The following is a 13,455-nucleotide window of genomic DNA, read 5'->3' as shown; positions in this document are numbered from 1 at the left end:
CATAGGTCTCCTTGACTGTGGAAATATTTGGGAGACGTGATGTGCTGGCTGCTGTGGGTGGTGGAAGCCCCTCGGAATCCGGGACCCCCTTCCTCTCCAGAAGCAGAGATAAGAGTGGGCACGTGCTGCCTTTCCCAGCCCTGCTCGCGGTTAGGTTGGCAACAGGGCTGGCTCACCGGTGGGGCGTGGAGAAGGGTGATGGCTGCCACTTCTGGGCTGTGGCCCTGGAGGCAGCAGGGAAGCCATTCCTACACTCGCTCTTTTCCCCGCTCATGGACAAGAGCCAGGATGTGGCGGTGACCCAGCTCAACCACAGAAATGAAAGCAAGGCCCTAGAACGTGGTGGAACCACAGCATAGCGGGAACCTGCCCACGAACCGGAAGCACTCCCCTCAGTCTAGAACTTGGCGCTAGACCTCTTTGTCCTGTAAGCCACATTACTGATGGAGTTTTGGTTACCATAGCTTCGTCATTCACCCCAACTGAAATAACTGTGGGAACCTCAAAGCTATGTAAGACCAGCGCCTTGCCTTCAAAATTGTGGGGCTGATAAATTTGCATTACTGGATTCAGGAGTGTCCCATCAAATGCATATTTGACTTAAAGGAATGCACAGAAATTACACTACTATCATGGAATAGTTTTTTAAAATGCGTATAATATGATTTGCATATGTACTCATGATATATCCTGCATTACTATACGTATGAGATACTGATAATTTAATGGATCGGGTTTATAGGATGTAAGACTCATGAGACCATTTTGACCCCATGAGATTTCTGTCCCGTGTGCTGCTGTGGGAACCTAATGCCTAGGTTCGATGCAATGACATCATCATTACCATACAAGCCAGACTATCTTGGTGGTTCCATCACCTTGGTACAAGTCAGTCACTTTAGGAGTTAAGAAGGGGAAGAGCATTCCTGGATAGAGTGGGTAGCATCGAACCTAGGCAGGGCTTACATTTTAAGAGGTGACAGGGAGTCCAGCCCAAGCCGTGGGAATGGTGTTGGCCTCACCAAGCACAGGAAGGTGGAAATGCTGAAGGAGAGCTGGGAGAATAACGCTGTCCAGCTAGGCTACTGCAAAGGGTCACTGTGCTTTTCTTCTCAGAGGCTACCCTTCTTAGGTTCCTTCTCCTCCCCCTTTAAAGAACCAGGGCCTTCAAAATTTCATCTAGAGCTCCTTGGTTCAGTCACCTGCGAAGTCCAGCTCCTGCCCATTCTATAACGTTAAGAAAGCACATTTCTCCTTCCTGCCTGTTCCATGGAAAGAAGGTCACTATGGCAATCTTGAAGGACCACCACCATGTCCTCTCTACCCTCTTGCTCCCCCTCTCGCTCTCCCACAGGAGGAGGACAACGGACACCCCAGACAGCCCAGATCAGGAGAGCTGGACAGGCATCGGTCAAGCATGGAGTCACTATGTTTAGGAAATATTTCCCATGCAGTGCCTGTGCAAAGCGTGCTGGGGCAAATTCTAGGATCTTCTAGAGGATGGCTGAGGCCCCATGAACCTCCAACACTAGACAAGGTTTGGTTGGTCCACGAAGGTGAACACTGTTGGTCCCTAGGAACCAGTTCTCCAGTCTCAGTGGCTGTGCTCAGTGCCCCACTGGCTACTTGCCCTCAGGCTCTAGAAGGTGATGCCCCCACCATGCCGACTATCCTGGAACCTGTTTCCTGCTGCCTGATCTCCTTGATTTGGAGCACCCTGCAAAGAAAGAGCATGTCTCTGACCTCAGTCACTCCACCTACCAAGACCATGGGAGGTTTGCCCATCTGCGCTACACCCAGTGCTGGGCCTTGCTTCCCTCTCTATCCTAAGCCCAGCATTCTCATGCCCTCTTATTTGGGCTGGGTATCTAGACACGGATCTTTTTTTTTTAAGATTTTTTTATTTATTTATTTGAGAGAGAGAGAGAGAGCATATGGGGGGGGGAGGGTCAGAGGGAGAAGCAGACTCCCTGCTGAGCAGGGAGCCCGATGCGGGACTCGATCCCGGGACTCCAGGATCATGACCTGAGCCGAAGGCAGTTGCTTAACCAACTGAGCCACCCAGGCGCCCTAGACACGGATCTTGACCTACCCATCTTACCACTGGATTTTCTCTTTCCTTGGGTTGGACTTGACGTCTTAAAACTCTCTCTTAAACACCTTCATCCTCTGGCTTCAAACTATTCACCTCAGCCTTTCCATTCTGACGAATTCATCAATGGGACCCTTACGAAGCTCCTCAGAATCTACCAGAACGTGACGGTTTAATTCAATGTTTTCCTGCACTCTTCCTCTCTTTCCATCCCACCACTTACTAGCCAAGGTTGGCCCTGTGTACCTTAACTCAGTTTATCCATCACAAATTCAAAGCTATTTTTTCACAGCTTCAGAGAATGCCCATGACCTTCTTAACATTCCTTTTCCTTGTGAAAGCTACCTCATCCCTAGCTTGCCTCTTCGTCACACAGAAAAACTTCTGTTTCTTCCGCTTAACCTGGCTACAACAACCTCCCTGTGTTCTCAAAAGGCTACAGAGATAGAGTACCTTAAGCTTGAAGGCACAGAATGTCCCCCTCCCACTGCCATGAGCCAAGTCCAGAGGGAGCCACCATTACTAACTGTGCTGCCTATTGCTTCAACTTCACCCTCTTTATGAAGCTTTATGTAGATTGAATTGGCCCTTACGTTTTTGTTTTTGCTATGGGCTTCACTATCTTAGAGCCTGGCTTACCACCTGAGTTCCAAGAGCGAGAAATCTTTTCTCCGGGAACAATGTAGAAACTCAATACCTTGGCTATTTTATTATGTACCATTCACAAAGCATCCACACATTTTGGGAAAAGGCACAAAGCACTCAATCGCGCTTCACTTTTAATCAAAGATGTTACTGTTATCTTTCCAGCAGTAACATGCCTCCATAAGCCAGTAAATACCAGTGTTCTCCAGGAGGTACTTGAGGGAGCATTCGATGGCAAGAAAAAATCCATCCAGCAACATCTCATCAATGTAGTTAACATAAGTCTTCCAGATATTAGAGGTTGGGTCTGCTGCAAACAGACCTAGGTTTTCCTATAAAATAAAGAAGAATGGATTTAAACCATGTTTAATAATATGGAAGGACTGGTCTAGTTATCATTGATGGGAAAAAAACAACACCGGGGCGGGGGGTGGGGAGCATTCTTGTGAAAAGTTTGCTATTACATATATATCGAGTCCATTCTGTCTCATGGGCATAACCACTGAGTGAAAGGAACATGAAGTTAATCCGGGAAGGGAATATGGGGTCTCATTCTGTCCCGGAGAAAGGAGGGTCAGGCCACTTTCCCAGGAAAAATGGGACACAGGGTGTGATTTATAAGTGCAGATGGATGTGCTATGGGAGAAGGTACATTAAGGCAGAAGTTAAAGCAGAGAGAGGAAGGGACTCTCTGGGTAGAGGGCTTTAGGATTCAAGGCGTGTAAGAAATTTGGGGTTCAAGCAAGTAAAGCATTTCCGGGCTAGTCCTTAGAAATGAGCTGGAGTGCTTTGTTTGGGGCATTTACTATTAAAAGCCATCGTGCTGAGTGACTCAGAAAATGCATACACATAGGGGCACCTGGGTGACTCAGTCGGTTAAGCGTCCAACTCTTGATTTCAGCTCCGGTCACGATCTCAGGGTGGTGAGATCGAACCCCGTGTTGGGCTCTGTGCTAGGCATGGAGCCTGCTTAAGATTCTTTCTCTCCCTCTCCCTCTGCCCCTCCCCCTCTTCTCTCCCTCTCTAAAGAGAGAAAAAAAAAGAAAATGCATACACATAAAGGAACACGTGTGTGTTCCCTCCTTCCACCCTCTCCCTCCTTCCCTCCCTGACCTGATGGCATGACACACACATCCCACTTACTCATCACCATTTTCATTATCAAGCCTTCTGACGTCAACTTTCCATTTGTCCCAGATCTTCAAACAAACTGCTAACTACTTTGCAGAAAGTACATTTTTTAGGCAACGCACACCCCTTTACAAACAGTTCCATGTATAAACCCCCCTGGATTAAAAAAAACCCCTCATGATCCTGTCTTTATGTGACAAAACTCTAAAATGTCTAAAATGCATTATATACCCCTTTCTTTCCAAAATAGATAGGTTTTCTTAATGACTTAAAGCCATCATCACGCAAATCATAAGACACAGACAACATCAAGTTGCTCTCAGATGTTATTAAGTGTGTGTCTGTCTGCTTCTTTATTTTTTAGAACATTTCGTTTTTATGACTGCTTTGTATAGTTGTTCTATCTCCTCCCTAATGTCGCACCATCAGTATGGCTATCTCTACATTTCAAACTCTCACCTGAGCTCTACTATGGTCTAAGGAGCAAAAATGTTGGCATTTCTGTGAACTAAGAAAGAAATGGCTCGAGTTTCTGATTCTAGCCAAGACAGAGGAATGAGATCAGACCTGCCCTTCTGCTACATGTAACTACAGAACTGGATCCAATAAACAATTCTTTGGGGGCAACTAGAGAACAGGGATGTGATCCTTCAAAGAAGGGAAATCCTTAAGCTGAGCTTCGCAACCACCTGACTTTCTACTTAGAGGCACTTTCCAAACCGTGGCTCAGGGATGTGGACTGTAATGACAGACATCCTTCCCCTGGGCAGAAAAAAACAGCAATGAGGGTTTGGGGCTACGGAGATCATGGAGTCTTCCTGAATCTTTGACTATGAAGCTGCACATCCTGAGGGCCAGTCTCGGTAAGGCTGGGCAGAGAACAGTTGTCGTAAGCTGCATGGAGATCGTGTGGTCTTATGGTACTGGACAGTGTTCGTGTTCTATCAGAAATAACAGAAGACCTTGAAGATAATGCAGGAATTCTGCTGAGACCCCAGAAACACCATGCTTTGGGGGTTAGGGTTGCCCTAGAGTAAGGCTTCCTGAGACCCATCCTCACAAAGCTTAACATCGAAGCACGACAGGATCAAAATTGACCCGCCGGTAGGTTAACTGCCTGCCAAAGCAAAAATGCAAACCTTTTAAGGGAAATAACAACTACACTCTAAAGTGGCATCCAATATGATTAGAACTGAACAACAACAACAAATTACTAGACATGCAAAGAAGCATGAAAGCGTGACATTTAACCGAGAGAGGAAATAATCACCAAGAACAGGCTCAGCAAATAATTGGCATACCAATTCTGGAATGCCTCTTCCTCAGATTTATTTTATGTGAGAGAAAAATAAACTGTCACATTAAAAAAAAAAAAAAAAGACTCAGAAAATAAAATAGATGTTGGGATTAGCAGACAAGAGTGTCATAATTTGATTTAAAAACTCCTCAAAGTTGATGAAAAACAAGTTCGAGAAGCTCACAAACTCTGAGCTGGGTGAACAGAAAGCAAACCTATTTGGGCAAATCACCATGAGACAGAAAAAAAAAAACAACAAAAAAAAAAACAAAAAAAAGCAAAGATTAAAAAAAGAATCTATTAAAAGCAGCCTGAGAGAAACAATACATTACATATAGAGAAACAAAGACACAAATTACGGCTGGCTTCTCCTCAGAAACATTGGAGGGGAGGAGACAAGGAAATAATTTTTGTAAGACAATTAAAACTGTCTATGCAGAATTCAATATCCAATGAAACTATCCTTCAAAAACAAATGTGAAATAAGGACATGTCAGAAAAACAAAAACTGAGAGAATGTGTCATTGGCAGACTAGATCTGCAAGAAAAACTAAAGGGAGTTCTTCATTCTTCAGGCTGCAGAGAAATGACCATAGGTGGGAGGTCCATTTTCCAGAAAAGAAAAAAAACAAGTCTGGAAATGGTGAATATGTGGGTGAATATAAAATACTATAAATACTTTTTCTTGAGTTTTTATTTTTTTAAAAAGATTTACTTATTTATTTATTTTAGAGAAAGAGAGAGAAGCCAGGATGTAGAGGCAGAGGGAGAGGGAGAGAATCCTAAAGCAGGCTCCCTGTTGAACACGGAGCCTGATGCAGGGCTCCCTCCCAGGACCCTAAGATCCTGACCTGAGCTGAAATCAAGAGTCGGAGTTGAACTGAACCGTACTGTGGCTAGGTTCCTATATTTCACAAGAAAACTCTAAGTTGTGACTAGTTTGAGACACACTGAAACCCAGAACAACCACAGGAAATGTCATGCAACAAGATGGAATGCCTGTTGAGAAATCAGAATATTAAAAAAAAAATAGTTAATAAGAAGGTAGGAAAGGAAGAACAGAAAAACAAAACAGAGATGAAGGAAATAGGAAATGGCAAGATGGTGAGCTAAATCCAATCATCCCAATAATTATGTTCAATGTAATAATCTAAACATTCCAGTTAACCAACAGAGTTGTTAGGAAAGTAAGTCTCTACTATACTGTCTTTAAGAGAAGAAATTCGAATCCAAGGAAACAAACAGGTTGAATGTAGAAGGTCAGGAAGATGGGCAGGGCAGAGTAGGAACGGTGAATCTGGAAGGCAAGACTAGAGTATTAACAGGAAAAAAGCAACCTCAGGGCAAGGGAGTATTCTGAGAAATAAAAAGAGAATTTCATAAGAATAAAGTGGTCAATTCATCAGGAAGTTATAATAATTATAAATGTGTTTGTAGTAAAAGACCGTCAAGGGACACCCAGGTGGCACAGTCAGTTAAGCATCCAACTCTTGGCTTCAGCTCAGGTTGTGATCTCAGAGTCTTGAGATCCAGCCCCACATCAGGCTCCATGCTCAGTGCGGAGTCTGCTTAAGAACCAACCCCTCTGCCCCTCCCCCCTAAAATAAATAAATCTTTTAAAAAAGAACATCAAATACTGATGAAAACTCTGACTGCACTAAAGGCTTAGACAATCATCCAGAGTCACAGGTGGAGATTTTAACACTCTACCTCCAATAATTGGTAGAACGAATGGACAAAAAACTCAGAAACCATACAGAAGATCTGCACAATACTATCAACCACTTTGAACTAATTGATATTTATAGGACACTATACCCCAAAATGGAAGAATAAACGTATTGTCAAGTGTGTAAGGAACATGCAATAATATGGACAGTCTTGCAGATGAATGGATAAAGAAGATGTGGTATATATATACAATGGAATATTATGTAGCCATCAAAAGGAATGAGATCTTGCCATTTGCAACGACGTGGATGGAACTGGAGGGTATTATGTTGAGCGAAATAAGTCAAACAGAGAAAGACATGTATCATATGACCTCACTGATATGAGGAATTCTTTTTTTTTTTTTTTAAAGATTTTATTTATTTATTTGAGAGAGAGAGAATGAGAGACAGAGAGCACGAGAGGGGGGAGGGTCAGAGAGAGAGGCAGACTCCCTGCTGAGCAGGGAGCCCTACGTGGGACTCGATCCCAGGACTCCAGGATCATGACCTGAGCCGAAGGCAGTCGCTTAACCAACTGAGCCACCCAGGCGCCCTGATGAGGAATTCTTAATCGCAGGAAACAAACTGAGGGTTGCTGGAGTGGGGTTGCTGCAAGATCTTTGAACAGCCAAAGCTTACCACAACCCTGATTATGGAGGAAAAGAAACAAAGAAGTAATGCTTACCAACCAAGCACACAAGCTCCCCAGGGAGGGATGGGGTGACTGGGTGATAGACACTGGGGAGGGTATGTAGTCTGGTAAGCGCTGTGAATTGTGCAAGACTGTTAAATCTCAGATCTGTACCTCTGAAACAAATAATGCAATATATGTTAAGGAAAAAAAAAAGAAGAAGAAGAAGAAGAAGGTAGCAGGAGGGGAAGAATGAAGCGGGGGAAATCGGAGGGGTAGACGAACCATGAGAGACGATGGACTCTGAAAAACAAACTGAGGGTTCTAGAGGGGAGGGGGGTGGGAGGATGGGTTAGCCTGGTGGTGGGTATTGAGGAGGGCACATTCTGCATGGAGCACTGGGTGTTATGCACAAACAATGAATCATGGAACACTACATCTAAAACTAATGATGTAATGTGGGGATTAACATAAGAATAAAAAAAAAAACAAGAAAAAAAAAAGATGGACAGTCTTCTAGGTCATGGAACAAGTCTCAATGAATTCCAAATGATTTTTATCTTAGAGAGTATTTTCTCTGACCACAACTGGACTGAACTGGATTTCAATTTCATGAAGCTATCCAGAGAAGCCCCGAACATGGGGAAGTGAAACAATGCACTTCTAAATGACCACTGAGTTAAAGAATGAGTCACAAGCAAAAAAAAAAAATTAAGACTGAATGACAATGGAAATGAGGCACATAAAATTTGTGGAATGGAACTAGAACACAGCTAATGGGGAAAAGTATGTCAAATGCTTGTATTCAAAAAGAAGAAAGGCTTAAAATCTATACCCTAAGTTTCTGCCCTTGGAGGCTAGGGGGAAAAAAAAAGATGAGCATCATAACCCTAAATTAAGAAAAGAAAGGATAAAGAACAAAGAACAGAAATTAATGAACTAGAAAACAGATAAATAAAATTAACAAAGTCTAAAGTACAACATGTTACTTGCTTCGAAGCACAGATAATCCCAGATAGCAACTGTGATTTGTTACTAACTTTGGGCATGAGATCAATCGGCTAGAACTGGCCGGTGTAGGGCAGATGGGGTAGGGTTGAAGCCGGTCGCCACTCAGAGCTCCCATCCATAGTTAAGTCTTTGATAGCAGACGCGAGGTTGCCCTGATCACAAGGCAGGGCAGAGCCTTACTGCATGAAGTGTGGAAGCCTGCATTGTTTCTTCTCTTTACCAAAGACAGGTAGGGAGACCATGGTCGTCTTTCATATCCTCGGGCTTATAGAGCTAGGTGTTGGAGATGCTGCTGGGGGTTCGTGTCAGGCTGTGCAGGCAAGTCGGGGCTGGTTAGTACAGAAGCTAATTTAGGGTTCTGTACCAGGCATGTCCTTCTATCTCCCTGGGGTTTGGCATGGGACTTAAGTCATGCCAATGTCTTAACTACCATTAAGAAAGTATTAATTTTGACACACTGATACCAGAATGTGTCTTTCCTCTCTTCCAGTTAGCTTTAGTTCTCCTGCTATCATTATAAACTTCCATCCCTGAATGCAGAAGACACAGCATCTGTTGATTGTTCTCATCTTCAAATCATTTCTTGCACCCAAACACACTTCCCGATGCTCTCCCTCGGCTAGAGGTATGTGTTTCTGAGAGGCTGGTTATTACCTGAACAAGGGCGTGAATCTTAAGTCCAGATTCTCTGATGAGATGGTAATATTTTTCCATCTGGTCATGCTGATCATCCATGGAAAGAAGGCATTCCTTTTTTCCATCTTTTCTCTTAAATATTGGAGACACCCACGTTTTCATGATGTTTTGAATCTCTTCCACATTGTCTTTAGCTTTCTGAATTCTTTGTTCGAGATCATGAATGCTGTTGGTGATTTGAATGACATAATCCCAAATGCCTGTTCCCCCAAAGAAACATAATTAATTGAAATAGCTAAGGCCTAGTTGCTATAAAAGGAAAGGATTTAATATTTGTAGGGTTTTTTTTTTTTTTAAGATTTTATGTATTCAATTGAGAGAGAGCGGGAGAGAATGAGTGAGGGCAGAGGGAGAGGGAGAAGCAGACTCCCTGCAGAGTGGGGAGCTCGATGCGGGACTCGATCCCAGGACCTTGGGATCATGACCTGAGCTGAAGGCAGATGCTTAACCGACTGAGCCACCCAGGTGTCCCTAATATTTATAGGTTTTAAAAGGCTTTTTTGCACAGGTTACTTTATCACCAGAGCCTTTTTTCTTCTTAGTTGTGTTGAACAGCCAAAGCTTACCACAACCCTGATTATGGAGGAAAAGAAACAAAGAAGTAATGCTTACCAACCAAGCACACAAAAGTTGGCATGGTGGCTGGGACATACCAGTGCACCATGAGGATTTCATTTGGGTTAATGGACCTTATTTTTTTAAGCACTTTTGCTTTATTAAATGTTGAAAATATTGTTCCCTCTTGTGTATAAAATAAAGTTCGAACTCGCTTAATATATGGCATTCCAAGACTTCCAAGTTGACTGTAACTTTCTTTTGAAACTCGACCTCTTTTGAGGACTCTAAGGAGAATTAATCTCCCTCCCCTGTGATTCATCATGCTTTATTTTTAACTCTGTGATGGCTTTTTATTGTAGCCTTTCTTGCATGATTTATAGTTGTACATATGTCCATTGTTGCAACTAAATGTGAGCTCTTTGAGGGTAGGAACCACGTCCCATACACCTTATATCCCATATTACCCCCCCCATCCCTCACATAGTACCCTGCAAATGTTAATCCATCCATGAAATTAGTACTGAATTGGAGGATACATGAGAATTAAATGCACAGTACCCTCATTTAAGATGTCTACAGTCTAGGAGCATCTGGTGGCTCAGTCGGTTAAGCATCCGACTCTTGATCTTGGCTCAGGTCATGACCTCATGGGTCATGGGATAGAGCCCCACACTGGGCTCCATGCTCAGCAGAGAGTCTGCTTGAGATTCTCTTCCTCTCGCTCTCTATCTCCCTCTACCCCTCCTCCCACTTGTGTGCGCTCTCTCAAATGAATAAATCTTAAAAAAAAAAAAAGGTGTCTACAGTCTAGTGAAGAAAATTAAGTAACAGTGATAATGTAGTAAATGCTAACATGCCCAATATATGCTGAAGACTGCGGGAGGTGAGCCTCCCCTAGGGCATGGTGGCAAGATTTTCTAAATCTACTGATCATATCCAAAGAGAAGGAAGACAAGGAATACTAAGGCTTCTTGCCTTCTCTGCCTTGGATAGGTTCTGAGAGGGCAGGCTTGTGTTTCAAACACAAACCAGATTACTGGGGGAATCATTCATGGTTCTGCCAACTTTATCAGGAGCTTGACCCCCAACCTCCCCACCAGATTCCAGGCAGTGCCCCATTACCTTCTGTTTTCCAGTTCAGAGTCCCCTCTGCAGCTCTCAGGCGGAGATCGATATCCCTCAGCTCTTCCTCCACTAAGGGAAATTCCACCTCTGCAAGAGTCTTCACCACCTTGTTGTACCAATTTGCCATCAGCTCCAACTTAGCCACGAGCTGCCGATAGAATTCCCTGGAGGAGAACATGGCTGCTGCTATGTCAGGAATGCGCTGCATCTGCCTGGGCTCAAGATAACTCATTTCCTTCAGCACCGAAAGCAGCTGGAGAAGAGAATCAGCATTAAGTGGCTATAGCTCCATGGCAGGGAAAAGCAGCAGCTATCAGTCAGGACTGGAAAACCCCAGGACCCCAAAGACCTTCTGGGTCCCTTCTCAACTTTCGCTCCTACCTGTTCCTTAAACCTAGAGAAAGGAAGTTGAGTTTTAGGCAGAAGGAAGAGGACTCAGAGGCAGAAAGTCTTACCACGTCTGTAAGTCCCAAAGAGCAACAAAAGAAAAACTCAAGAAAGGTGGCATGAGTGACAGGAGAGGTCTGCCTTGACGCTTCTGGGCGTGTGGCTGACTGAGCCAGTTAATTCCCATGGAGAGGCAATGGTGCGAGGGATGGGAATCACCAGGTCTAGGCTAGCCACATGCCTGAGAAGCCTCAAACTCAGACTTCTGGTATTCTCTCCAATCAGGTCACACACACAGTCACAGACACTGACAGAATTAAGAGGAGATGCCCATTGCACAACTTTAATTGTTAGATACAATCATTTGAAATAGCCCTTCATTTCTGGAAGCCTGTGTTGGCATGTCTTTGGGTTTTAATATACTAGGAAATGGAAGTCACCCAGGCCTCTCTGAACTTCTGTGGGTGCTAAGTTTAGTGGAACCACCCAAGTGAGAGGCCAAGCAGATGTGGTCCAATGGAAAAAGAGGCCTTTGGCTGGGCTTTTAGGCATCCTTGTCTTCACCCTTTATTTAAGATTTTATTTATTTATTTGAGAGAGAGTGTCAAGGAGGAGCAGAGGGAGAAGGATAAGCAGACTCTACACTGAGCACGGAGCCCAACATGGGGCTCCATCCCACAACCCTGAGATCATGACCTGAGCTGAGATCAAGAGCAAGACGCTCAACCAACTGAACCACCCTGGTGCCCCACACCCTTTGTTTATTTATCCTGTTTACCTCTGAACCTATGAGGACTGATGTGTATAGGTATGGGTGACAAAACAGATACCAGGCCATAGATTCTCCCCATCCCCCTTCTGATCCCCTCCCCCCCACCTCTGCATGGAGACACCTGGGCTCTTACTCTCCCTGCAATGGTTCTAGGCCAATGCTTCACTGCTGCCCAGCCAACCCTACTCAGGGTTAAGGCAAATGCTAACCATTCGGCAGGGAAAGGACCTCAGCCTCCTAGCTTATTTTGAAATAAGCTCAAGATAGATATTAAAAATTTAAATGTAAAAACTGATGGGGCGCCTGGGTGGCTCAGTTGGTTAAGCGACTGCCTTCGGCTCAGGTCATGATCCTGGAGTCCCGGGATCGAGTCCCGCATCGGGCTCCCTGCTCAGCAGGGAGTCTGCTTCTCCCTCTCCCACTCCCCGTTTGTGTTCCCTCTCTCGCTGTGTCTTTCTCTGTCAAATAAATGAATAAAATCTTTTAAATAAATAAATAAATAAATAAATAAATAAATGTAAAAACTGAAAACAAAAAATTAAAGCCTGGAGGCTACTTATATAATACTGAGGCAGAGAAAGCCCTTCCAAACATACAACCAGAAAATAAAAGATAAAATTTATAAGCATAAAGTATCATTCATATTATAAAATGGCACACCTCAACTGGTAAAAAACAAAAACAAGCATATGCAACAGATTTCTTAATATCTGACAAATATTTCCCAAATATTCTAACAAATTCAGAGGAAAAGAGGGCACTTCCACTCCAAAGTGGGAGGAAGACATGAACAAGCGATTCATAGAAAAACTATAACTGGCCAATGAACACATGAGAAAGTTCTACTTTACTAGTGGCCAAATAAATACAAATTAAAACAATGCTGAGATATTATATATATATTTAGTTCAAGAGGCTGGAAGTGATTTAAAGAAATGGATGATATCTTTCTGGCAGGAAAATAACAGAGTTCCATCTTCCAAGACCAAATTGATAATACACATGTGAATTCTCACAATGTGAACATCCTTTATCCCATTTCCAGACATTTATTCCAAAGGAACCACTGAGGATGGATGCAACAATAACTAAAGATCTTTCCTATAGCATTATTTATACTGTATTTTATTTCATCATAAGATGCCTTCAGTGGTAAGATTCACTATTATTTAGTTGGACATGATAATGTCCAACTAAAGAAGAAAGAAAAAAATGTGGCGTGTTAAGCTACAAACGTGTCATTTTCAGAGATGCCAAGATGTAAAAAAAAAAAAAAAAAAAAAAAAAAAGTGCATCTTATGATCAATGAAATACTGATTGATAAAACTAGAAAATAATTTAAATGCCAATAGGGAATTTAAAATAGTTTAAAGAAATAATTTATAAATATGTATATAT

At 43.1% G+C, this 13,455-nt stretch overlaps 1 protein-coding gene across 1 annotated transcript in view; it reads right to left on the bottom strand.

The window, feature by feature from the left end:
* The window catches only part of DNAH9 (dynein axonemal heavy chain 9), a 357,089-nt gene that overhangs the window by 299,750 nt on the left and 43,884 nt on the right, over window positions 1–13,455 (bottom strand). The window contains 3 exon segments of the mRNA XM_021694498.1: window positions 2,934–3,069; window positions 9,174–9,415; window positions 10,896–11,151. Coding sequence (XP_021550173.1) covers window positions 2,934–3,069; window positions 9,174–9,415; window positions 10,896–11,151 — 634 coding nt within the window.

Source organism: Neomonachus schauinslandi, chromosome 15 (assembly GCF_002201575.2).
Source record: "Neomonachus schauinslandi chromosome 15, ASM220157v2, whole genome shotgun sequence".
Lineage (NCBI taxonomy): Eukaryota > Metazoa > Chordata > Mammalia > Carnivora > Phocidae > Neomonachus > Neomonachus schauinslandi.
The sequence above is the reverse complement of the archived record's forward strand: the minus strand, read 5'-3'. Positions and strand labels throughout refer to the sequence as shown.